The 27,775-nt window shown below is 37.4% G+C and overlaps 1 protein-coding gene and 2 pseudogenes across 1 annotated transcript in view; 2 read left to right on the top strand and 1 right to left on the bottom strand.

Annotated features, from left to right (window-relative positions):
- The window catches only part of Zmym4 (zinc finger MYM-type containing 4), a 116,913-nt gene that overhangs the window by 39,473 nt on the left and 49,665 nt on the right, over positions 1-27,775 (bottom strand). Inside the window, exons 3-13 of the mRNA XM_032897737.1 lie at positions 23,397-23,918; positions 21,560-21,621; positions 21,039-21,209; positions 13,840-13,924; positions 13,337-13,592; positions 6,167-6,341; positions 5,844-6,056; positions 2,467-2,617; positions 1,901-2,016; positions 1,237-1,515; positions 653-803 (exon numbers count right to left, since the gene is read on the bottom strand). Of these exons, the coding sequence (XP_032753628.1) occupies positions 653-803; positions 1,237-1,515; positions 1,901-2,016; positions 2,467-2,617; positions 5,844-6,056; positions 6,167-6,341; positions 13,337-13,592; positions 13,840-13,924; positions 21,039-21,209; positions 21,560-21,621; positions 23,397-23,918 (2,181 nt within the window). The remainder of the gene's footprint in view (positions 1-652; positions 804-1,236; positions 1,516-1,900; positions 2,017-2,466; positions 2,618-5,843; positions 6,057-6,166; positions 6,342-13,336; positions 13,593-13,839; positions 13,925-21,038; positions 21,210-21,559; positions 21,622-23,396; positions 23,919-27,775) is intronic.
- On the top strand, positions 7,448-7,786 carry LOC116896531 (annotated as a pseudogene).
- LOC116896537 lies at positions 9,182-9,980 on the top strand (annotated as a pseudogene).

The following is a 27,775-nucleotide window of genomic DNA, read 5'->3' as shown; positions in this document are numbered from 1 at the left end:
ATGAGCTGAATAATAATCATGTTTTCATACGTGGGACTTAACCAACTGACAGTCAAGAAATCAGTTACAGGATCAACACTAGCTGCGTGTGTGTTGACTGAAATGTTATATATAGTAAGTTTTATGTCATAAAGCTTTTGTTTCATTTGGAATGTGAAAATATACTAGGTGCACAGTAGGATACAACGTGAAATGCAATTATTTTGTATAACAGTCAAATAATTTGAAAGCCACTGCTCAAGAAGGATAACACTGCCATTTTGGAGTCAAGTAAAATTTCTTAACATATATATTATCTGAAAAAAGAGAATCACTTCACTTTGATATCCCTATTCAGAAACACAAACTTAGGTGCTACTAGAACTTAAAACCTTCCATCTAGAAACGCAGACAGGGCTTAAAGGCCTGAGTTCTCCGTCAAGCTAATGGGGTCACCATCTCATGTACTGTACTTCAGAGGACCTTTGACTTCATTTTAATATCTACATAAAATTAAGAACTAGATAAAATAGCAAGTTATCTGTCAATGAATCAAAAGACGTTGTGGGTCTGTACAAAGGATAAATTAGACTGCCACAGTAATGCCTTTAATCAATAACTACTTTAGAAACCACCGCCAAGCTCAAGAGTAAGATTGTGATTTGTCTTTTACCTTCACTACAAAATGACTTGTCAGCACCTGAGAACCTCACAGTCTCCTTTATAATTTTCTCAATTTTACAGTATTCACACATTGCCATTACATTATTGATTTTCTTATATTCATCAGAACAATTCTTGCCACAGAACTGAAACATTTTACCCTGTAAAGAAATATTGAGTAGTAGTTAGACATCTGGTTTATATTATAGGAATTTTCATTCTTCTTACTTCAAAAATACATGGAAAGCAGTTAGGCAATGGCACATCTGTAATCTTGGCACTCAGGAGGCAGAGACAGACAAGATCTATTTGAGTTCAAAACCAACCTGTCTACATCCTGAGTTCCAGGCCAGCCAGAGTTACACAGTAAACCCCTATCTAAAAATGGAAACCCAAATGGTGCAATTTTGAGACAGAAAATAAAAAATACATTGACAGAATGTATTTGAGTTTATCCTCAAACTCTGCCGTGAACCTGTACTTTGTTTCTTGCCTGTGTTTTGTGCTCACCTTCTCAGTGAGTAGCCACAGCTAACCACACACTCGCAATCCTACGCACATGCATTTGCACAGCAGCGAGGAGCCCACTCTTACCTTGTAGTCAAGAAGCTCTGGCTTTGTGGCAAAGAGACGGTTACAATGTTGACACCTAAGCTTCACCACACTTCGTGCAAAGCCAACATGCTGGGACTGGGCAGCCAGCCTCTGGAGCCCAGCAGCCGCAGAGGAGCTGTGGACAGAGGTAGGGGAGGCAGCTGGGGTACTCCCTCCCCCTGCAGATGCTGATGAACCGGTGGGGATGCTCACGATCACCTGGCCCTGAGACAAGGGCACTACTGAAGAATTCATTCCAGTTGGTTTGTTAAACAAATTCTGAAAAAAGTAAGACAATAAGAATAGGTCTGTTTAATCATTTGTTCTAAGACTAGAAATTGTTCCCCTCTGTATGCCAAGAAAGATTCTAGTAATGCAACAAGCTAGGTACCTTGTGTTTGAATACCTTAAAACTGAATGAGGCAAGTCTCATTCATGTGGGAAAAAAACCATCCAATAATCATCAAAACTAGTATTCTCTCAACAGTGTCGTTAAATTTCATGGATGACGACTGTACAGTTATGTGACTGTACAGGCTGAACTACTAATCTAACTGAAAAGCTCTAAGAGAAACAAGTAGCCCTGGCACAAGGAAACAGTAAGTGTGTTTGAGCACAGCAGGTGACTCCCTGACTGAGGAAGAGGAAGACCCCAAGGTCCTACCTGGAAAGCTAGCACACAACTGTAGCTGCAGAAGTTGCGTATGCTCCCGTCTGACATGGCTAGATGGTACTGAGGGATTGCTGAGGTTTTACAACTGTTACACTGAACTTGGACACCTTAGCAAATGAAAGTAAAAGCTAATGAGTCACACGTGAACCTAGGAAGAATTACGTATCAGACAAAATTTCAATTTTCAGGTTAAACTATAGGAACTGAAGCTAACCTCAATCATGCCACATCTATCATAAACTAACTGAACATTTAAAAAGTTTAAAAATTTTAAATAGTCATAATCTACCCTAAAATTATAAAGTAAATGGATCTTGAAATATATTGGATGTGGATAAAGAAAATACATTAAGGAAAGTTATTTGTAATCCATTCAGTAAGGGGGATGCATAAATAGGCAAACAAGTAAATGAGGTTAACAGGTAATATTTTACAACAAGTGTGAAATATGTTTGTACTAAAAATCGATTAAATTTAGACAAAAAAATTGGGCCAGCAAAAAAGTAGTAACTAATTTTCCAACGATTACATTTTATAGTTTATGAAAGCAGTATTACCTGCGGAAGTAACCATTTTAACTCTGTAAGCAGATAAGCAATTAACAGAACAGAAAAGCTCTGTCTTCCCCAAGCTATTGGTATTCTCAATCATTTCTGCTGAGGATCTCAATGATTTGCAAAGCGCACATGGTGTTATTTTGGCTGATTTCTATTAACAGAATAAAACAACATTCATTTTTACCAAATTCATAAAGCATAATTCTTTGAAATGTTTAACTTAACTCTGTTGAAATATTACTACTTTTTATGTGTGGTGGCAGGAGTCAATCCCAGGGTCCTGCATGGTACATTTTTTCCCCTTACTCATGAAGTATTTGAAACAGCAGTTTTCAAATGACCATTATTACAATCCTCAGAAAGAATTCACAAAGGAAACTTGTATGTTATTCTGAAATTCTGAGTATGCATAGTACATATGTATGCATACGAAAGTGAAAAGTACTTCACTGAGCAACACGCCATGGAACCATGTGAGACTTCCATATTTCTATTGTATCTCATTAGGAAACAGTGTTAGGTATAACCTAGTAGTTAATTTAAGACCTATTAACTGATAAACATTGCTTTTACAAAGTTGTTTTATACATAACACAACTGGCTCTCTTTTATATATTAGCCAAAAGCGTAAAGAGATTCCTATGAGAGATACTATTTAAAGCACCAAAATTCTAATTTAAGGAAATCAGTAAACTTAGGAAACTCAGTTTCAATCCTCTCCTTTACAATGCATATTGTAAGCAACAAGATGAGAGCAGAAAACAGTGACTCTGACAGAGCAATCGTCACTCAACTAGGGACTCAACAGAAAATAAGGTCAAGTACTATTACCCTGTCACACACTTAAGAAAACAATGCTCAAGCTAGAACTAAAGACTTGAAGATCTCCCCTTTCTGTGATAAACTGTAAACGTGACACTGAAATTCGTGTATATTAGGATAAGCCTGATCTGGAACATCTTCTAACTCCCAGATCAGAACTGTAAACACTAACTTAAAAGACTTGAATCAAAACATAACTTTGTAAACTTTGCTGACACACCTACTCCTATGAGCTATGCTTTCTTTGTGATACACAGAACCTCATTATACCTCCATCACACCATCTTTTCATTTATTTATATATCAGAAGTATGTCTTCCCACAAAACAGAAAGTGGATGCAATGTTTGCTTGAACAATTTAGAATTAAAGAAAGAAAAGCAGAAGTACTAACCATCTACAATGTGCTGGCTGTGTATTAGTGCTTTTGGTCTTACTTTATACAGCCTAGTTTTCACAGCCATTATCAGGTTAAAAACAAAAACAAAAACCTAGAATCCATGTAGTCTAATAAGAGTTTTACCCATGTAAAACTGTACGTAAACATACTAGATTGTCTTATTCATTATATTAAAGTTCTATAGTTTGGACGTTTTTGTTGGGGTAAGGTTTGTTTGTGTTTTTGCTTTGAAGAAAGGGTCTTACTACGCAGTTCTAAATGGCTTAAAACTACCTATGTAAACCAAACTGGCCTCCAACTCAGGGATCTGCCTTCCTCTAATTCCCAAATTCTTAGAACCAAAGGTGTGCACCACCATGCAAGGCCCTTGTACTTTTGGAAGATTTAGAGTGGGGAACAGAGAACCATGTCCCTAACACAGCATATTTTAATACATAAAAAGTAAACTTTCAAGATTAAAATAAAAAACAATCTAAAATTAAGATGCTTTATTCTATTTTTCCTTTTATGAAGTATGACTCAACTTTTTGTACCTGATATACTATCAGGAAAAGAACAGCCTTCAGAAAATATTACATTTCTTTCATTTGTGAGAGAAAAACATGAATATATATTATACAATAAGGCTAAACACTTTTAAAAATTAGATTTAAACTGAAATCACCAATAATTTTAAAAATGCTAAATTTTGACACCGAGTTCCAGGCCACCCAGTGCTATATAGTAAGAGCCTAACTCTCAGAACAGAGCAAAAATACCCTCCCCCAACAGCAAAAGAACTGAACGTAATTATAGTAAAACCTGACTGTAAAATCACTGTTCACTAATTTTAGCGGCCTGTATACAAATTCACTATGTATTAAAGGGGAAAAAAAGTCATATCAGCAAATGAAATAAATTAGGAAGTCACTGCAAAATATAAAAAGTTTTTACCATCCTCCAGGACAGTGGTTCCCACCTTTCCCAATGCCACAACCCTTTATACAATTCCTCATGATGTGGTGACCCTCAACCATAAAATTACTTCATTTCTACCTCAGAACTGTAATACGCTACTGCTGTGACAAATCAGCATGCAGTCATCTGTGTCTGCCGTGGTATTAGACTACCGCTGTGAGTCGTGCCCCATAGGTTGAGGGTAACCTATTATGAAACTAATATTTAACCAAAATTTACGGTGAAATATGGAGCAAAAAAACAAGACAGTATAGACAATCCTTATCATAGAGTTTGTCTAGTTTATTCTCTGCAAATTTCTAATTTTCAAAGTAATAAATACTTGTGTTTAAGGTAGAAAATTCTCTTCAATCTACTAAGATTTTTTATTTTCTGGTTTACAACTGTAATTATGTGGTTCCATTTGCAATAAAATTTATGTGTGTATGCATATATATAAACATACACATGCACAGACATACATGGAATCTGGACCTTTTTTCTGAAGAGCAAGTATAAATAAAACTAAAAATATATGTGAAAGATCAGAAAGCTACACACTAAAAAGAATAGATATTCCCTAGGAGATATAATTCTACTTCACGTCTGTTTCACTTAAAAATTACTATTCAAAAACACAAACCATATCTGAAATAAATGTCATACCCTAGCCAGGTATGACAGTAAATGCAGATGATTCCTGCACTTGGTAAGCAAAGGCAAGAGGACTACAAGTTCGAGATTAGCCTGGGTCATCTGACAAATTCCAGGAAGCCATGGCTCCATAGTGAGACCTTGTGTCAACAAAACAAAGCCGTATCCTAAAAAGATGCATTTCTTACTGTGTTTTTTTCTGGGGGGGTGGGGGGAGTTCTGTGTAACTCTGGCTGTAATGGACCTTGCACTGTAGACCAGGCTGGCCTCAAACAAACTTGCAGAGATCTGCCTACCTCTGTCTCCTGTGTGCTGGGATTAATGGTGTGCACCACCACTACCCAGTTAAAATAAAAGATGCATTTCTTAATGCAGGTACAGAAACTAGGACATATAGAACTCTATTTCAGAACATTTAATAGATATGCATTTGGCAAATAACCATTTGCATGTAAAAGTTTAACAAATACTTATCTCATTATTTTAAACTGTTTCAAAAATAATCCTACCCAAAGATTTCAACTCCCCTGAAACGAAGAAAGATCAAGATTAAAAAGATCAAATACCTGCTTGTATGAGGTGACACACATTGAACTACAAAACTTCTTAGACTGTCCCTCAATCTGAAGCACATGGCACTGTCCAGAGCCACTATAGCAGTAACCCCCACAGTTCTCACAACAGTTCATAGTGAGGTTGTTAGCAGAGCGGAACTTAGAGAAACAGGCGTCACTGCAGAGCTTATGAACCACATTCTGGTAATTAACTTCATGTCGAATCTAAGAAGCACAAAATAAAGCCAAAATATCAAACATAAAGAATCAAACACTGTTCTTTAAGCATAAACATTAAACTTACTCATTCAAGCAAAGCAAGAAAGTTGACTTACAACAGCGTTCTTCTGACACATGCTGCACTTGGTTGAAATGCTATTTGTATTTATGGTAACAATGGGCTTTTTTTTCAGTTCATATGTTGACAAGCATGACTGACTGCAAAAATCCTTACTGGTGGTGCTATTTTCAAATTGGGCACTGATCACATCCTTTGGATTTAAAATGTCTCTAAAATGACAACAGAGATAAAATAAGTCACAGAATATTACACTTACCACCCTCTTGGTGTGTTAGAGCAACCAAATAAAACCAAGCTTACAATAAAGGGCATTGCAACTTTTTTTAATTAATACACTTTTAATTTTATGTATATGAGTGCTTTGCATACATGAATGCCTGTGTACCACACCACTTGGGTTTCCATTCAAGGAACAGAAAAGGGAGTTAAATCGTCTGGAACTGGAATTAGCCAGCTGTAAGCTACCTCAAGAGTCCTGGGAATGAAAGCTGGGTTCTCTGAAAGACTAATCAATGCTCTCAACCACTAAATCTCTCCAGCCCCCAAGGGCATAACTTAAAATTGTGGGTATACATGTATACATCCATGGTGTGTATGTGTTGTGCGTGTGGGTCTGCACACGCACATGCATGCAATCTGATACTGTGCACATGGAGACCAGTCCTTTATGTCAATGTTTGCTGTCTTCTTCAGTCCATTTCCACTTACTTTCTCAGTTTTGAACTCACAGACTGCCAGCAAGCTCTACAGATCAGCCTGTCTCCACACTGCACTCCACCCTGCAGCACTGAGGCTGGAAAACTGTACTGCCCAAACAGCTTCCCACGAACACTGAGGAACACTGAGGAATTGAGCATTCACTGAGCCAATTCCTCCGCCCTGGAACTTAAACTGTGAAGTCTGAGTTCTCTCACCTACTACACGTATCAAAACAATAATGTTTTTAAAATTAAAAACTATGTTGAATGGAGCCATGCCTGGTGGTTCTTGCCAGTTATCATATTCAGGAGGCTGAGGCAGAAAGACCGAACATTCAAGCCTAGACTTGGGCTACACGAGGCACAGAGGGAGTTGAGTTCTAGACTAGGCTTGGTTTTGAGACCCAAATTGGAAGGACAGAAGGGTGGAAAGGTGGGATGGAGGGGGAAGCATTCATTGTAGATGACGCTGAAGATTTTAATTTTCTTCTTTAAAACTATCCCTATTTTCAAAGTATTTTTCAAATTACATATAAAACTTTTTCAGCTCTTTCCGCCATCTTGGCGTCTTTGGAGGCCTGCTGGGAACAGGACTTATTAAAAAAAAAAAAAAAACAAACAAGTATGTCTGGAAGGCTGTGGTGCAAGGCCATTTTTGCTGGCTATAAGCGAGGCCTCCGGAACCAAAGAGAGCACACGGCTCTTCTTAAAATTGAAGGTGTTTAACCCCGAGGTGAAACTGAGTTCTACTCAGGGAAGAGGTGTGCTTATGTGACAAAGCAAAAAACAATACAGTGACTCCTGGAGGCAAACCAAACAAAACCAGAGTGATCTGGGGGAAAGTAACTCGGGCCCATGGAAACAGTGGCATGCTTCGTGCCAAATTCCGAAGCAACCTTCCTGCAAAGGCCATTGGACACAGAATCCGTGTTATGCTGTACCCATCCCGGATTTAAACTAATGGAGAATAAATAAATAAAAGTAAAAAAACAAACAAAAAATAAAACTTTTTCAAACATTATATGTGAAACTCTCAGTTTATGTCCCTGTGTGTGCTGATCCTGCCTTTTTTCTATTTCATGTTTATATTTTTCTATTTCATGTGTCTGTATGTCTGTATGTCAGAGGACAACTTGTGGCTTCTAGGAATGAATTTAGGTACGAAGTCTTTACTCACTGAACCATCTTACTAACCTCTAAGATAGGGTCTCTCACTGATCCAGGAATTCAAAGATTCAACTAGACTGGCTGCCCATTGAGCTACAGGACTCTTCACATTCCCAGTACTGAGGACTTGAACTCACATCCTCAAAAGGCAACCATTTTTTTTTTCTTTTCTTTTTTTTGGAGCTGGGGACCGAACCCAGGGCCTTGCGCTTGTTAGGCAAGTGCTCTACCACTGAGCTAAATCCCCAACCCCAAGGCAACCATTTTTATAAATAAGTTATTTACCCAGTCCTATGTGATACATATATAAGCATCACTATATAAAATCTAGATGTCCACATCTAAAAATGCAATATGTAAGCATCAGTAATGAAGACAGAGAAGAATGAATCCCCAAGGATTAGGTTCCCAACATAGATCAAGGCAATGGAAGCAACATTCCTCATTGATCTCAATGAATTTATACACCAATTAAATTGTATCTCATGGCAGAATAAGAGGAAACAATTACATTTCTGTTAGCATATAATCAGAAAAGCTACAGGAAAATTTAAAAATAAGAATGTAATAAGAATGTGATCTAACAGAAATAACAAAATTATACTCCTAAATTATGTATTTTATATAGGATTTGAAACCATTTAAAACATGTACGTCCCTCCTAGTAAAAAGAACGAGATGTTCAATGATGATAAAAATATGCTCAGCGGGTTGGGGATTTAGCTCAGTGGTAGAGCGCTTGCCTAGCAAGCACAAGGCTCTGGGTTCGGTCCCCAAATCCTAAAAAAAAGAAAAAAAAAAATATGCTCAGCATGATAACCCTAAGGGTGCACTATGCAGGCATTGGTGGCAACCGTCAGCTTTCTAATTGCACTTAAAGGCTCTAAGTGGACCAAGAGGAAAACAACTCTTGGCACTGGGGACAAGAGACTGGATGATGTCCAGTACCAACTGGTACATCTACAACACAATCCCTACATCTAAGGCTCAGAGACCCTGCAGAAAAGGTGGCATTACTGTTCTAATAACTATGTACATTAGCAGAGAATGGGCAAGAAGGGCAAGTGGCAAATAAGAAATGAAAGCTTTTCAATAAAGCAAAACCAGGAAAAAAAAATCAAGTATAATGAAAAATGAGAGAAAAAGAGGACATAAAAATGAGAAAGCCCTCTCTCCTCCAGCCCAGCAAGATGCCCAAAGGAAAGAAGACCAAGGGGAAGAAGGTGGCCCCAGCCCCCGCTGTGGTCAAGAAACAGGAGGCCAAAAATGTGGTCAATCCTTTGTTTGAGAAAAGATCTAAGAACTTCGGCATTGGGCAGGACATCCAGCCCAAAAGAGATCTCACACGCTTCGTCAAATGGCCCCACTACACCAGGCTGCAGTGGCAAAGAGCCATCCTCTATAAGCGGCTCAAAGTACCTCCTGCCATCAACCAGTTCCCCAGCCCCTGGTCAGGCAAACAGCGACTCAGCTTCATAAGGTCGCCCACGAGTACAGGCCAGAGACAATGCAGGAGAAGCAGCAAAGGCTGCTGGCCCACGCTGAGAAGAAAGCTGCTGGCAAAGAGGACGTTCTAAGAGATCACCTGTCCTCCGAGCAGGGGTCAACACAGTCACCACCTTGGTGGAGAAGAAGGCTCAGCTGCTGGTGACTGCCCATGCTGTAGACCCCATTGAGCTGGTGGTTTTCCTGCCTGCCCTTTGTCGAAAGATGGGGGTGCCCTACTGCATCATCAAGGGAAAGGCCAGGCTGGGGCGCCTGGTCCACAGGAAGACGTGCACCACTGTTACCTTCACACAGGTTAACTTGGAAGACAAGGGTGCCCTGGCTAAGCTGGTGGAAGCTATTAGGACCAATTATAATGATAGATATGACGAGATTCGCAGCCACTGGGGAGGCAACGTCCTGGGTCCTAATTCTGTGGCTCGAATTGCCAAGCTGGAAAAGGCAAAGGTTAAAGAACTCGCCACTAAGCTGGGTTAAATGTACACTTAAGTTTTCTGTACATAAATATAATTACAAAATTTTAAAAAAATGAGAAAGTCTGAGGAGACAAGCAGGTAAATAAACATTGCTACAAAGTAACAGAAAGAGGGAAACAGAGGAGTAAAGAATAAAAATGGATTAAAAGAATAAATGAATGAGGGGATAAAAGAGTGAGAACAGGTAAAACTGGAAACCTTGATGGATAAAGAAAAAACACAAACATTGTATTTCAGGTATTCTTTTAAAGATTTATTTATCTTAATTTATGTATAGGAACATCTGTTTCCGTGTACGTTTGTACACTATATGCATGCCTGGTGCCTTAAGAAGCAGGAAAGCACTGGATTCCCAGGAACTGAAGTTACAAATGGCTATGATTCATCATGTGGGTCCTCAGAACTAAAGCAGGGGTCTCTGCAAGAGCAAGTGTCCCTGACTACTGAGTCACCACTCCAGCCCCTCAAACAGTTATTCCTGACATGTAATGAAAAATAATCTGTCTTCAGATACCTCAGTAATAACCACCAAAGAACAGAGAAATATAAGAAATGTAGATAAAATTAACATGTATAAAATGTAAAAAATATAGATATAAATATAGATATATCCATCCATTCAAAAGGTGTAGCTGGGGCAATAGTTCAGCCAGTAAAAGCATAACCTTGAAAGCATGAGGACCTATGTTCAAATACCTGGAACCCAAATAAAAAAACCAGGCATGGTGATAAACACTTGCAATACCAATGCTAGAAAAGACCAGACAGGAGGGTTCCTGAGAGAGACAGGAGGATGCCTAAGGCAAATCCTGTCAACTAGAATATGTGCTAAGTTCAAGTCAATGAATCAGTGATGCCCTGTCTTGAAGAAGGCATATAGCATTCCTGAGATTCCTGAGATTCCTGAGGATCAGGTTATCCTGTCTTTCAATCCATGTGCATATATGCACATATACCAGTACACATATGTACACATGCACACACATGACCTCCCCTATCTGAATAAGTACTAAAATATATGCATAAAAGGTGATACATTTCTGTACAATTATGTGTTTATATTGTTAAAAATAAATGGTAAATCTTTTTAGAAGTATCTATGGTTCTCATAGGAAAAAATGTATCATTGATATCTTGGAAATTACTGATCCCGAAGACGGTTAAAGATGAACAAGTAAAGCTATTACATAAACCAATCAAGCTATTTCATAATAAAACAGCACACAAGAAAGTTAAAATAATTACAGTCTTCAATCTAACTCAATCATAAAATAACCTAACAGTGCACGTACTAGAATATAAAAGTTTTGACAGTACAGCTGAGTATTCGTTTTTAACACCACACAACGACAGAAATAAAGAACTCTGCTTTGGGTAAATTAATTTAGCCAGAAATAATAAGGGAAAGTCAATTTAACAGTCACCTTACCGAAGGCATAACTATAATACTAATAGCTTTTCTCTAAACTTAAGGTCATTAAATAATTCACTCAATAATATTAGGTATCCACTAGACTATTAGTTGTAAACCTAACAAAGTAAACACTGCTACATTATTTTTATTTAATACTGACAGGTTAATACTGCATATTCACTGTATATGATGCTTTAAAATACATCTTCATGGTGAAATGCTAAAGTGATCAACATATTACTCAGTTGTCACTTTTTGTTATAAGAATACTTTATATAAACTCTTTGCAGGGGCCGGGGAGGGTTTCCTTTGGTTTAGTAACCCACCCTACCCCCACCCCAAGAAGGTTTCTCCGTGCAGCCCTGGCTGTCCTGGAACTCACTCTGTGGACCTCCTAACTCAGAGCTTCCTACTGAAGCCTGCCTCTGCTTCACAGGTGTACATTACCACCCCTGCCTACTTTTTTTCCAAGATTCATTTATTTATTATATATATATATAAGTACACTGTAGCTGTCTTCAGACACACCAGAAGAGGGCATCGGATCCCATTACAATGGTTGTAAGCCACCATATGGTTGCTGGGAATCAAACTCAAGACCTCTGGAAGAGCAGTCAGTGCTCTTTAACTGCTGAGCCATCTCTCCAGCCCCACATACCTGTCTTTGTAACTTAGAATTTTTAAATATACTAGCTACAGGCATTACATTTTTAAATAGATTTCTTGAGTTTATTCTTAACTTCTAAGTTACCAAAACACCAATATTATTATTAAATTAATTTTAACTCTGAACAGAACTAGATGAAATTTCCTAATCTAGTTCTTAACCAACACCCACAGCTCTATATCACTTTCAGCCACACACAGACATTAGAGAAACATCCACCACATCAAACTTTAGTATCAGAAAGCTCACACACTAACTGCTCCAAACTGAATACACCCTTTCTTAAATCCTCAGTACAACTGTTTCAATTTTCACTCCCCCCACACCCCCAGATTTTGGAATCCATGCATCCCTGATCTGAAAATCTTGGAATGCTCAAATTCAAAAAATTTTGTATTATTTTATTGCTAAAAAGTTTTTAAATGTTAGATTTTTGTGTTTGTGATTCTAAAACTGGATAACCTTAAAAGAAAATCCCCAACCCCCCCCCCCAAAAAAAAAGCGCTGTGGTGTTTGTGTCTTTTTGTTTAAGGAATAGCAAGGTTACAAATAAAGAGCAGAACTCCTGAAGGAAACTAAAGTCTAATCTACACTGGGATACATGAAATACAGTAATTTACATTGCAAGAGAACTGAATTTAACTCTTTCTGTTATTCCTGAGAGATGAACACAAACAGATATGCATAAAGACTGGGGAGATAGCGTAGAGATTAAAAGCACTGGCTGTTCTTCCCGAGGAAGCTGATTTCAATTCAATGGCAGCTCACAATGGTCTGCTACTCCAGTTATACTCTCTCTTCTGACCTATGAGGGCACCAAGCACACATCCGGTACAGAGATATACACGCAGAGCCAGATGGCAGTGGTGCACACCTTTAATCCCAGCACTCAGAAGGCAGAGGCAGGATGATCTAGATGAGTTCAAGGTCAGCCTGGTACACACAGTAAATTACAGGACAGCCAGTGCTACACAGAAAACTCTTGAAAAAGTGCTTCAGTGCTAGAATACTAGAATGTAAGAAATCTTCACTAAAGATGATGAAAAGGCTGGTTTAAAAATCACTTGTTGTGCTTCCCAGAAGAGCAGGAAGCAGCATGCGGCACTGAGTAAGTTGTATTGTTGCTGCTGCTGTTGTTTTAGTTTTGTTTTTGTTTTGTTTTGTTAACAAGAAAAACCTACAGCAAAATTGAAATGCAATAATAACAACACACATGTCAAGAAACAAGTATTAAGAGAAATAAAGAAACAAAAGATAATTTAGAACTCTGCTATACTTTGAGCAACTGGAACAAGTCTTCTTGGTGAGAGGAGGCGGAGGGCGGGCAGGCGGCACTGTGTATCCCGTGAGGCACAGGGTGGAGCAGAAAAGCTGAGTTGACCCTTTCCTCTGATAAGCAGTCTGTCCCTTCTGGAGGATTTTTTTACAACCAGAGCAGGAAACTCGAATAGCTGTGGCTGGAACTGAAGGAAGCATTTTATTCATGCCAGGTGATGCCAGAGAAGGCTGAAAGCCAGTAGTCAACTGTGGAGCTTTAAAAAAAAAAAGGAAAAGAACATTCAAAGCAAAAAAAAAAAAAAATTTACTTTTTAATCTTCTATTTTATGCACTGTAACTTTCTCTTTTATAGCTAGTTTGGAATCCAGTAGTAATTATAGAATATACAATATAAAGGATTCTAAAACGGAGAACATCTAGTTTACTAACACAAGTAGAAATGGACTCTCATTGATACTGGCCGGAATAAATACAATTCATTTATTCAGGTCTGATTCTTACCAAGAGGACTGCCACTGACTGAAAACACAGCACTAATTTTCAGTTCCCCCTCTTGAGTTTTTTGCTGTTGGCCATGACCATACTCCTTTAAAAAAGGAAAAATAAATAAATACAGAGAAAAAAATAAATTCTTCAAGAAATCAGGACATTTCATTATTGCTAAATAGAGGTAGAAAATGTTTACCGTGTTAACATTAATAAGAAGTAATGAAATACAAGACAGTAAACAAGCTAAACTTAACAACAAGGACAAAGTGGACTAGTGTATGCTAGGAGGAAAGAAGAGTAAAACCATGAATGTTAGCACAAAACAGCCTGGCCAGTCACCAGACATTCTAAGTTGTTTCTGAAATTCTTCTTCAATAGTACAATATTTTAAATTTGTTTATTATAAAAGTAATACACAATCACAAAAGAACATTTAAATAAGTAGAAGTAAACAAAATCTACTATGCCCTCCATCACCTCGAATGGGTCTTTGGGACTGCAGGATATTTCTTTCCAGTCTTTTCCTTTCTCTAGTCAAAGAAAAGTTAGTTTCTTTACAGTTATAATAATTCTAAACAAAATTTTCTTATAAATTCATGTTCTGTGCTCATTTAAATTATTATGCATTCTTGGATATTACTCCAAAATAGCATCTAGTGGCTAAAAACCAGCACATGGTGGCACATGCCTTAACACCAACAGAGGAGTTCAAGAACCAGATAGCTGGGTAGTCTGAGAATCCAGACACTTGAAAAACCGTATTAAATGACTTACAAGGAAAAAAATTTCAGATTTATTTATGTATGTATATGAGTTTTTGCTTACTAAATTTTGTGTGTGTGTGTGTGTGTGTGTGTGTGTGTGTGTGTGTGTGTGTGTGCGCGCGCGCGCAGCACATGCATAGCTGGTGCCCATGGAGTTCAAAAGAGGACACTGGGATTGGAGTTATATATGGTTGCAAACACCACTATGAATGTAGGTGCTGAGAAACAAGCACGGGTCCTCTCAAATATGCTCTTCACCACTGAGCTGACTCTGAGCCTTAAGTGAGATTTAAATACAGTAACAACTTTAAGTAAGACGCAGCCACCACACACCAGAGTTCCAGTATGTATTTTTCAGGGCTGCTTTTTATCTGTATGATTATATTGTTCAACTCTAACTGCAGTAAGTAATAGGTGGCTTTTTAAATTTTATTTATCACAACAGAGCTTGCAAAATACTACAGAGACCAATTATTCTTAGAATTCTGGACGTCTCAAACATAGTCCCTTTTGGTGGTAGGAATATCAATACACCATATAACCTTGAGCAATACTTTATTTATTATATATGTGTAGTGACATATCAAATTAAGCAGCTGAAGCTGATACGCAATATACACTTGACTCAGGCACAAAAAGAAAACTGCCCAAAGCTTCTGCAATTATAATAGGATTTTAACACGATAAAATTCTTTTTTTGTTGTTTTGTTTCTATTTTTAAGACAGAGTTTCAATGTACAGCCCTAAATAGACCAGTCGAAGCCCAAACTTAGAGTAATCCTGCTGCCTCTGAAGTACTGGGATTACAGGTGAGTACTACTAAAATGACTAATTCAAATATTTTAAGTGAGGACTTACGTAAATCTTGATGGCTAACACCACCAAAACTGTAACTAAAGGCAGCATGTGCACTATTAGGATATATACTGTCACTGTCTTAGACACACCAGAAGAGGGCATCGGGTTCCATTACAGATGGTTGTGAGCCACCATGTGGTTGCTGGGAATTGAACTCAGGACCTCTGAAAGAGAAGTCAGTACTCCAACCACTGAGCCATCTCTCCAGCCCCTCTTTTGGTTTTTTTGAGACAGGGTTTCTGTTGTGTAGCTCTGGCTGTCCTGGAACTACTTCCGTGGACCAGAAGATCCCCCCCAACCCCCGCCCAACAGCTGGCATTAAAGGTATACGACACCATGCTCGGTTCTCAAACAAAACTATTCTCAATTAAAAATGTTTTCCTAGTTGCTTTAACTTGCACGTATCTTTAATGTTTGCTTACAAGTACATTATGATGACAATGTTAACCTCAGTAGCATTTAACATTTCTTTAGATTTCAATTTTTTATGTACTAAAGTTTCCACTTATGCCAAAATTCTGACAAGCTTTACCTTTGTGATTTCTTCTATCTCTTACAAAGTTTTACTTCCATAAAAAAATAATAATAAAGTGGTTTCACTGTTTATAATATAGTCCTTTAATCCAGGGATCAGCAAACTTTATCTGCAAAGGGGCAGATAGTAAATATTTTTGACTTTGGAAGCCATATGGTCTGATCTCTGTCACAACTGCTGAATTCTGCCCTGGTAGCGCGAAAGCACTCACAGATAACACATAAATAAATGAGCATTTGGGACTGGGAAGTTTTCTTTCACTAAATACAAAGTTTTTTCTTCTTACCATGAATACACCAAATTGTGGAAAAATATCTCATGGGTTATCTACTCTACATCATGATCAGCCTGATTAATCTTGTATCACACTATTCTGATGAAGCTATACAATGTATGTATGTATGTATGTATGTGTATGTCTACTCCTCAAAATATCGGAACCTAATCACCACTGTGTTTATCAAACCTGTATCCTACTTTAGGAACAGCTGACATTAACACTTCTCACATTTTTAAAAAACCACTGGTCTCATCATTCATTCCAGCCATCTTTTATTTTACAATTACGTTTTAGTTGCTACTGGGAATAGTGGCTCTCAAATGGGAAACTGTCTCATAGAATTAGTACTATCATTTCTATAAATATTATTTTATCTATATTTCTATTCAACAATAACACGTTTTATTAATTCTCTAATAAAGTGATTATTTCCCATTTCTATTATCTTATCTTCTTTATTTCCTATAAAATAAATTAGCATGTTTTGGGCCAAAAATCCAGCAATAGTTAAGTACTAATGCTGTATTAATAATAATGTAATAATCTGTATGTTAGCAACTACACAAGGTTCCCATAATTTTGTTTTCAAATTCAGAATTTGGTCCAGCATAGTTATTTCCTTGACACATGAACAGAATATATATAAGAAATCTATCATCGATTATGTGACATATCATGTGGAATCTAATAATGATACTCATAATCAGTAGCAGCATTGGTGATACATACATTTATTTTAAAGGCAGAATTTCAATGCATAGCCCTGGATGGGTCTTATTATGCAAATCATGCTGCCCTCTAACTCACAGAGATCTGCCTGACTGTTCCTGAGTGTTGAGATTAAAAGTATGCACTACCATACCCAGCAGATCTCTAGTCTACTTTTCTAATTCCCAGACTTTTGAGCCTTATTTAAGCCTCTGGTATGTATTACTCATGGTAGCAGGGAGAGAAGATTCTAAGTATTCTGTATAAGATGCTTACAATATCTTCAAGACAGAAATGCTTACTTAGTTTGTCTATTTCCTACAATGACCATTAAATCATGATTTATGAGAAATAAACACCTGATGACCCCAAAGCTTTCAAAAGTAAAACAAAATAAAACTAACTAAAAACCAGAGGTAAGAATAGAAAGTACGTCATTTTTCCCTTGCTGAACACAAAGGAAGGTCTTATAAACACCACAGGCCAACAATGTTGCAAACAAACATCTTCTATGGCCAAATAAACACTGTAACTAAAATTAAATCCAACATCACAGGATGGCATTACTTCAGAGAGTCTAGGAATCATTACTAGACTAATTAGGCAATTTGCTTTCATTTTCATTTATTCCAACAGAAGACTATGAATTAGTTTTTTTACTACTATGAGCAGAAAGAAGAAAAAAAAAAGCAAAGATTTCAAAAAGCAAAAGATTAGTGACATCTAATTTTCAGATCCCATGGAAAAGATAGAAAAAAAGAACTTTGGCTCTCCTAAAGAGTTTCAATTTGAAAACTCTACCCAAGTTTTTAAAAACAAAAAACAAAAACAAAAAAAAAACAAATAATTACAGAAAGACAATCTAACAAAAATAATAGCTAGATTATAAACCTAGACTGATTCTTTCCTGGCCATATACTCTTGAATCTATGAAATTTAGCTTATTATTTTAGACCACACAAACATACATGCACACACGCACGCATGCAAACACACACACACACATACGCACACACACACACACACACACACACACACACACACGAAACCAAACCACATGGTACATTAAAACAGCAACAACTGTTTTCTAAACTGTAGAAACACTGTAGTGAAGTGCAATGGGATTAAAATGAATGAAACTCAAAAGCCAGAGAACATTCTGCCAGTTAACAGAAGGTGACAGACAAGTGACTAAAAACAACAGATTAGCAGCAGTGAGACACAGACACAGACAATTCAGCTTCCTGGCCTTTTGGATGAAGACCATCTTAAACTGTAAAAGCACACTGAAAGCAATACTACAAAGTTAAGCACAAAGAGAAGTCACCATTAACAGATGACAAAAGTCATGAACTGTCAGTACTTTATAAGTACAGTTTGGTAGATCAAATAAATAATACTTTATAACTCTTACTTCTGGTCTATAGAGAGAGTAAAATTAATAAAGTATTACACAGAACTAAAAAAGTAAGAAATCTACATTTCCAGTGATCAGGGAGAAGTACAAAAAAACATGGAGCTAGACAGTAGGGAGTAGAATGTAGGAAGGAAGGGGAAAAAGAAGGGAAAGGGAAAGAACCAGACTCCTCCCTCCGAGGATTTCTAGAACCCCCAGATGTTTGATACTGCAGAGAATAGGATCAGCATGACCGACAACAGAACGCTGCCTCTAGCCACTCATGTGCTAAGATTACTGTACTTGGGGACAGGATGAAGACTGCTCTGTGATCCTGTATTTACCAGGACCTACCCACAGCACTGTCTACTCAGAGACCAAGCATACAAGTAGTGCTTATAAGGAAGTTCTTCATGATAAACATTACAAACTTGCTATTTAGCATTTTATAACATGTTTTGTAATTTTCAGGAAGTGTATAAAACACAGGCCAATCCGTTCCATCCTATTGATCCTCTAGCACTGAAAGCTCTGCTTTAAGAACAACACCACTAGTAACTTTCCCAATGTTTTCTAAACCCCACTTACCAAGCCTTGTCCTTTATCATGAGGAAAGGTCAATGGGTTATACAGAAAAGAAAGAGAAGTCTTTAGTGTTCTCCAAGCAAAATGGTTTCTTCGGGATTTTCCATGTTCATAGGGGGAGTATAGAGAGATTAGAGATCTCCCCTGAACAAAGACATACAATCTTCACAGGAACACATGGCCACATGAATCTTCCCTGGTAATCAGGCCATTACCTTAATTCACACAGACAAGATTCCTACTTCTCTTTCTACAAACTACACCTATTATCTCTTGACATATTTTCATATTCCTTCTGTGTTGAACCAACTGCACTCATATTTATCCAATTTCTGCAGGTCTACCAACACCCTAATTCATCTATCTTTTCCTTAGTATTGTCAAATTTTTGCTTGAATTGTCAACTATGTGCGACTGTGGGTCTACCCTTTAACTTAACGGTCACTCTCCACTCTCAGAGTCAAATCCCATAGCCAAAGAAATAAATAGGACATACCTCACAGGACTATCTTTCTCTCTCTCTCTTCTCTTCTCTGCCCCCTCACCCCCCACATATATGCTATGCTGAACTAAATCCTATAGTATGAAACTTCCTGTCGCACCACTAAAGATATAAACCCACAGATTTCCCTTTGCTGGGGTATTTCTCTGAAGGTCCTTTTCCCTAAGTTCTCCTTTATCATACCACGGCAGCTATTTCTGTCACTCCTACTTTTACATTATCCTTCCCTAATGAAGCTCCTCCCTGGATTTCAAAGGAAGTCTTTCTTTTCCTTTAAGGCCCTGTCATGCTGTTTCTGATACACTGTGTTATTACTTTTGAATGGCTTCCAACCTCATGTGGCTCCTGTGGTTACAATGCTCTCTTCCAATAAACACCATTTCTGAAAGGTAATTAGGTATCAGCTCCTTTCACAAACCACCAGCTTCTCTCTCTCCTCTCTCTCTCTCTCTCACTCACTCACTCAATAGTCGCCTACAGTAGTTCTCTCTAGTATATGATTTTGCTCCCCAGGAAGACCTGGTAGTGTTTGAAAATATTTTTGACTGTTATCATGGAGAAAGAGAGAGCTGCACCCAGTACCGAGTACAGAAAGTAGAAACCAAGGACGCTAGAGAGCCTGTGATAAGCAGAACAGGGCTCCATAACAAAGAATGGTCTTGCTTTAAATATCAGTGGTGCTGATGCTGAGAAACCCTGCTTGAAGACACCGAAATAAAATTTCTCTTCCATACATGCCCTCATTCACAAACTCCCTACAATTTAAAAAAAAAACTAATAATAAACTTCCTAAGATTAGATATTATTTCCTAGAAACGGATAATTTGTGTTAACTTTATTTTTCACTCTCTAAATTCATGACATATGAACAAAATACAGACTACCTTCAAAAAATTACTGCTATTATGTATTCACTGTTTAAATGCCTTCCTACATTTCACAATACCTCCAGCCCATGGTGCAGCTTCTTTTTTCCAATCCACATACTGCAATGCCATCAAGTGCATGGGGAACTTAACGGAGTGTAGGACTTCTGTGGCAGAATTCCTGACTGACTTCCAGAGCAGTCCTGAAACAGCACAGCTATACCCTTGCTCTTACTACCCAAATATCTTAAAACGTGGAATAATCAATCACTCACCAAGGCCTCCTTTCCAATAAACTGATTCTTCAATCAATTAGCCCGTTCAAAGATAATTATGTCCATTAGCCCTCCTGAAAGACAAATTCATACCTAACCCATACTTCAGTAGTAGTACCTGTAAAGGCTTAAGTTGCTCTACAAACCCATGGCCACCCTCTTACTAGGTCTTCAACTTCATCTGCTGAAACCTCAAAGACTCACCAGCCTCTCTCTCAATCCTGTACCAAAAAGCCCACAAAAGCCACACTGCTATTAAAAGCCTTAACTCTCCTTCAGAAACATTTTCATGTAATTCTTGCTACAGCCTTCCAAAACAATTCAAGTTGCTTCCATCAGAGATTCTTTTCATCCTGTCAAACTATTTATTTCACTTTAGGCACTTCCTGTCTCAAATGAGTAAGCTCATTGTGAACAGAAGGAGGCAGGGTGAGGTGTTTACTTGAGCATTGTCAGGTTCGTCTTTAACTCTGTCTAGTAGTCCCTGCTGAGGCGCCACTGCTTTGTCATACTCATCATCCAAAGGTTCTTCTTTAATTCTAATATTTGATGCAAACGAATTCCCCAGTTCCGAACCAATGGATTCTTTATTGGCAAATGGGTAGCTGGAGTCCTAAAACACAATATAAAGGATTAATAAATATTCAAATTTAAAAATTATTCCTCTTCAGGGTTAATACCCAAAGTAAAGCTCACTGGAAATGAACTCTATGGACGGACATATGTTAGTGTCCCTGTGCCTAAAATCTGATGTCTGAATAATGCAAACAAAGAACCTAAGACGCAAGGCTCCTTAGAATATCTCTCAAGATGTCGTTACGCAAATAATACTTTTTAAAAATAAGTCAGTGCTCTGTCTAACACAAGCAGAATTTTGAAAAGTGACATAAAAAAAACAAAAAAAAACAAACTTTTGACACTTGCCACAGTTAACAGCAATCTACATATACACTGAAAACTTACCCTAAAGTTTGTTTCTGGGTTTTGTGGTAAATGAGTATGTAATGTTTCTTCAACTTGATTAGCTATTGAAAGAAAACAAACAAACAAACACATGCATATGAATAACAAGTCTCATAAAGAATGACCTAAAAGGCTATTATTTGAAATCATCTCTCTATCCCAAAAAAGATGCTGTTAAGAGTGAACTAGGTTCCAAAGAACCCAAAAAAGTTTCACTCAAAGTTCTACACAACTTGGTCTCCCCTACCGTTCAGCCTTACCACACACCTTTCCTCGGTCATAAAGGGTGCTGACTTCACTCTGAAAACTGTGTTTGTTGTCCTTTGCTATTCTACTAAGTTCGCCAGGTCTCTGCTGTCTATCTCAGTATTTATAGTTTCCAGACTCTGCTCAGTTCAAAACCCACCTCTGCAGAAAAACATTCCTTGTTCACTAAGGCTCTCCTAAGAATTTCCTGTGAGTTAGGAATGTGGCTCAGTGGTAGGGGACTTGTCTAGCATGCACAAAGGTCCAGAGTCTAATACAAAGCACTCTGGAGGGGGAGGGACATGGCAGATTAGGTTAGGTATGGTGGCTCACCTGTTAGTTAAAGTATTTAAGAGACAAAGCAGAACTATAGTGAGCTCCAGGCCAGTTTACCCCTCTCAAATATGAAAAAAGCAATCACTGTAACACTCAAGTTACTTAAATATTACAGTGTTCCATGACAAACTCTTCTACCACTATCTTATCTTACACATTCAATCTTGGGCTACTCGACTCATTGTTAGCACCTCTGCTATCTACCTTGTCTTGTCCTTTATGTTCCTTCAGTTTTTCCTAAAACTTCAATATCCATTAGTAGCCACTAAACTATATATACCTAGTTACACATGTTAGAAATAAGTACGCCCTTGTACACCCTTGTATATAATATATACTCAAAACAGTCGCTATACTTCACTATACTGGTTCTTTCTTTCTAAAATACACTTTCCTAGGATTTTCTGAAGAGAAATACATGGATTGACATAGTATACCTGCTTTCCTAAACATCAATTTAACATTTGGGAGAGGATTACAATCTTCTTGTAAAAGCCTAGATCCCAAGAATACAAAGAGTAAGATACAATCTGGCTGTCAAGAAACAGAAACAAAATAATGCAATAAATACTATAAATAATAAGGCATAAAATAAAATTCTGTGAAAATATAAGGAGAACATCCTTAGGAATAACTAGAAAGTAGGAAAGATTTATGAATTATGCTCCACAGGATAAGAAATAATTTTACAAGTGTATATATACACAGAGAAAAAAATGGCATACCAATGAAACAGCAAGAAAGGCAAGCACACAGCAATGTGTGATATACTCAAGAACAGAACTGAAGCTAAGTACAGGGTGCACTGTATAAAGAGAATCAAAAGGAACGTCAATGAACTCCTAAAACAGGGTGTGGGGTGGGGGTGGAGGGATTTGCTTTAACTCCCTGGTTTAGACTAAGAGGTGGGATAGCAATTTAAACCAGTGCTTCCAGCACAAAGATGCTAATTCCAACTTCAGATTCTAATGTTGAACCAAAGAAACTGAATAGGCGATTCATCTTGCCTTCTCATCAAAATATTGCAAGCCAAGAAGAAGAAAAAAATATGGTTTAGAGATATTTTCAACCACTTACACGACAATGAAATGTTATGAGGAAAAATTCAATCACTTTGTAGAATAAGAGAAAGTAAATCTGAGAGCTTAGAGGAAGCTTAAAACTGATCATATTTCACTTTAACATAAAGAGTAATAAAAGCTCTATTATTGATATTTGTTATTACATTTTATAATTCTATTCCAATAATTATTACCTGCTTTATCAAAAAAACTGCTTTTCAACCTTGAATCCAAACCTTTATGGGGTTTATCCAATCGTTTTTCGCGTTCATGATAAGTTAGGTCTCTATTTTTCTCCTTTCCAGAAAATGTCTCTTTGCTGTTTTCTCTCACTAAACAAAAATCTTTTCGTATTGATTTAAAGACAGAAACCTGATCAAACTGTTTAGGAAAGTCTTTTTTTAATTGACTTTGAATTTGTATTTCATTTTCATTGTCTGATTCATGATGAGAAGCTCTTCTCTCTATCTCCAAACTACCATCAGTATGAGCTGAAGAAACAAGATTGTCCTTTGAACTAAAATCCTGTTCATCCTCATTGTCACTACTAACGACTGGAATTCCTGCAAGATCCCCAGAGTTCAAAAAATAATCATCTTCATCCAGCAATGAATTTTCAGATCCTGTTTGACTCGGCATTCCATAAGACATGCTGGCAAGGGTGGGAGTTAAGTTGTGGTCTGTGTCTTCAGACATTTCTGTATCCATGACACCACCTTAAAAAGTAAGAAACTGTTTAGACAAGTTAACAGTGCTGAGGATGACCAGTTATAAGGTCTGTCTTCCATTTAATCATATTTATTTCCTCATTGTCAAACAAAATATAGGCAATATTACAATAGTATTCACTTAACATTTCTGATGAGATTATCCCTATCAGGAGCCTAAACTAGAAAGGCTACTTCGGGTTAGAAAGGAGACAAGATGACATAGAGAAAGAGCCCAACTTCACAATCTGACCTATCTGTGTTAAAATTACAAAGCACAAAATTCTTGGTCTATATAAAAAAACAATCTAATACTCACCTTTGAAATTAATTTGTGGTGAGGCTTAGTGACAGTTACGTATAAAGAGACACTCACAAATTAATAAACAAAAAATTATGAAAATGCTGATTATAATTTTTACAGTGTGCGTCCTGCAGAGTTAAGACCAAAACACTCACTCTAATGTAATAGGTCTTTAGTCCCAGAATCCCAATTTCTCTACACTAACACTAACACAGATCTAATAAAGTTAAGGTTTTCTAAGTTAAATATGTAAACATAAAGATGACTTTAGCTTTCCTGCTATCCTTCATAACTATATGCTGAAACCTGACCTATTATAAAACAAAGATTCACCTTTCCTTCACAAATTTGTTTCTAAAAAGCCTCACCTACTTCGTTCTTCTTTAGCTATGCCCAAACCTTAACTTCCTCTTTTCTTCCAAGATAGATTTAGTGGGGCTAGAGAGACGGCTCAGTGGTTAAGAGCACTGATTTTTCTAGAAGGGATGGATGGACTCCCAGCACCCACGAGGTAGCTAACAGCCCTCTGTAACTCTAGATCCAAGGGGAACGGACATTCTATTCTGAATGCACAGATATACATGTGGACAAAAACAAAACAAAACCCATGCACATAAAATAAATAAATAAACCCCAAGGTAGATTTAGATACCCACTTTTAACAGCTCCCCTTACCTAAGAAACTCCACCATAGGTAGTATCTCTAAGCTCAAACCTATTTCCTTACTACAGTTCCTATGTTTCCTTCACTTGGTTAAATAATTGACCAACCAGCAATTAAAAAAAAAAAAAAAAAGAAAGAAAAGAAAAGAAAAAAAGAATTATTTCAACTCTCCCATGAATAAATCCTATGAACTATATCATTTCATCTCTTTACACCCATTTCTTCTATTCAGCACCTAATTCTAACTATCCAAACCTCTACCTGTACATTTCGGTGCACTAAATCTACATAACTAAATACAAAGTAACTATATCCTAACAAATCCTATGCCTAAACCACACTTAATTGGTTCAAGAGCAGGTCAATACTTACAAAGACAGAAAATAGTAATAACGTACTTGTCTAATCAGCTCAAAAAAGTTTCTGTGGCTAGCTATTTAACCCGGATCTACAATCTAATGTTGAATATATGTATGTATATTTTTTTCAAGACTTAATTATCCAGATTCCAAGTAAAAGTTTCCTTCAAGTTCCCTCTCCAAAGATATCGTTCTTAATTATAAGTTATTCCATATCCTGTGAGACCTTCCACAGTCTCAAGTCTCTGAAGGGAAATGTTTCTACTCACACCATCATCTGTGATAAATAAGTACAACCCGCTGGTTTATATGGACAAAATGGTGATAACTCTGATAATGGCTGTTGTGACTTACAGAGCTACAAAAGTGGTGGTGGTGGACACAGTAGTAAACAAACCTACGAACAGTAAGACAATAAAAAATAACATTGAAGCTAATAATGAAATCAAACCAGGAAGGAGAAAAAGACCCTATATTTTTACATCAGTATAACGCTTGCTGATTAATGTGAAAAAAGAAAGTTGGAAAATCCATCTTGCATGCTTTCCAAAATAGTTCCCGCAGGGCTACAGAGACTGCTCGGCAGTTCAGAGCACTCAGGGCTCTGGCAGAGGACGTATGTTCAGTTTCCAGGACACATATGATGACTCGCATTCCAGTTCCAGAATCTGATGCCTGATTCTAGCCTCTGCAGGCACTAGGCACTCATATGCACATACACACATGAACCCAAGTTTGAAAACTAAATCTTAGGGTCAGGAAGGATCTGGGAGTTTGAGGCCAGCCTGGCCTACATACAGTGTTCCAGAATAGCCAGGCCTACATAGAGAGACACCCTGTTTTGTTTTTTGTTTTTCTTTTTTTTAATAATAAAAAAAATTAAAAGCGAAATGACATAATACATGGTAAAACATGCTAAAATCTTTTCTTTTTTTTTCTTCTTGTTTCTTTGGGGTTTGGTTTGTTTGTTTTTTGGAGACAGGTTTTTCTGTGTGTGGCCCAGGCTATCCCAGAACTAGCTCTGTAGACCAAGATAGCTTTGAACTCAAAAGATCTGCCATGTCTCTGCCTCCTAAATGCTGAGATAAAAGGCATGCACCTGATTCGGATTCTGAAATCTTAGACAAAATGCACACTTGAGAGTGCGCATGCCTACTTTCTCATGGTATACAGTAAAGACAGGAAGGGACTGAAAGACTGCACAAGATGAGCAACACTACAGACATTTCCGATTACTTAAAATTCATATTAAAAGATGTATAAGGTACACAACACAGCATTCTACCAGCCTGTAAACAGCCTATAAGCCTAAGTCATCATCTCTATTCAGCATTTAATCATTAAGAAGCCCCGTACTATCTACTTGGCAACTGCTGCATGTGAAATGTACATTATGACATCACAACTTAAGTTCTATAGATTAAAAAACAATACTAACAAACAGTACTGCAAGCAACTTTTATTATTTATTTACATTAATAGTCAAGGATTTTGATGGAAAGAAGCAGCCATTCAGAAAAACCTGACACACAACTCACATGGAAATAACCTCAGGTATATCTAAGTTCAAACATTAAAAGAAAAATAAGAGAAACCATGGTACAATTATTAAGTCAGAAGGTAAAAAACAGTTTTTTTTTAATGACAAAAAATTCAGTATAAAAATACAAAAAGAACAAAAAAAATCTAAATGTGCACACTAATAAAGAAAACCAAATCAAAACACAAAGGATAAACTGGTTAAAATGTCTTCACTGCACTATGTCATTAAGGGTAATAAAGAAACAACCAAGTACATATAAAAGCAAGAATTTTAACAAACATTCACAGACAGGAAGAGACCAATAGTCAATAAAGGAAATGTCAATTAGTGATACAATGAGCTACATACAGATTGGCAGTAAAACAAGAATGCTCAGGACCAGGTTGGCACACTATGACCAACGCCATGAAATACAGACAGCAGAGGGTTGTGCAAAGGTCATATGTGGGGCTTGGAAAGCCCAAAGTATGTACTGTGTAAATTCTTAGCAAAGAATGCTTCCCAACCCTCACAGTAAAATACTGTGATAAGAATGAATGTAGGGGTTGGGAATTTGGCTCAGTGGTAGAGCACTTGCCTAGCAAGCGCAAGGCCCTGGGTTCGGTCCCCAGTTCTGGAAAAAAGAAAAGAAAAAGAAAAAAAGAATGGATGTAAACTAAAACAAAGTTAGTTTGAGGCCAGAGTGAGAGTCTTTGTCAATAAATGGGTGGGTGGACAGACAGAAAGATACTGTAGACAGTGTTTCTTTTCACCAGTGAAGCAAATTATAGTACTTATACCAAAAATAGATATTATGTAGCTACTTTAAACCGGGGTGGCCAGATGTGGTGACAGACATCTCTCAGCCCATAGTAGGTGGATTTCCTTTGAGTTTTAGGCCAGCCAAGGATATGGAGTGAACCTTTTCTTTTCTGTTTTTCCCCCTATTGGTTTTCCAGGGTTTTTCTGTGTAGCCTAGGTTATCCTAGAACTCACTTTTTAGACCAGGTTGGCCTT

The sequence above is a fragment of the Rattus rattus genome, chromosome 1 (genome assembly GCF_011064425.1).
Source record: "Rattus rattus isolate New Zealand chromosome 1, Rrattus_CSIRO_v1, whole genome shotgun sequence".
NCBI lineage: Eukaryota > Metazoa > Chordata > Mammalia > Rodentia > Muridae > Rattus > Rattus rattus.
The sequence above is the reverse complement of the archived record's forward strand: the minus strand, read 5'-3'. Positions and strand labels throughout refer to the sequence as shown.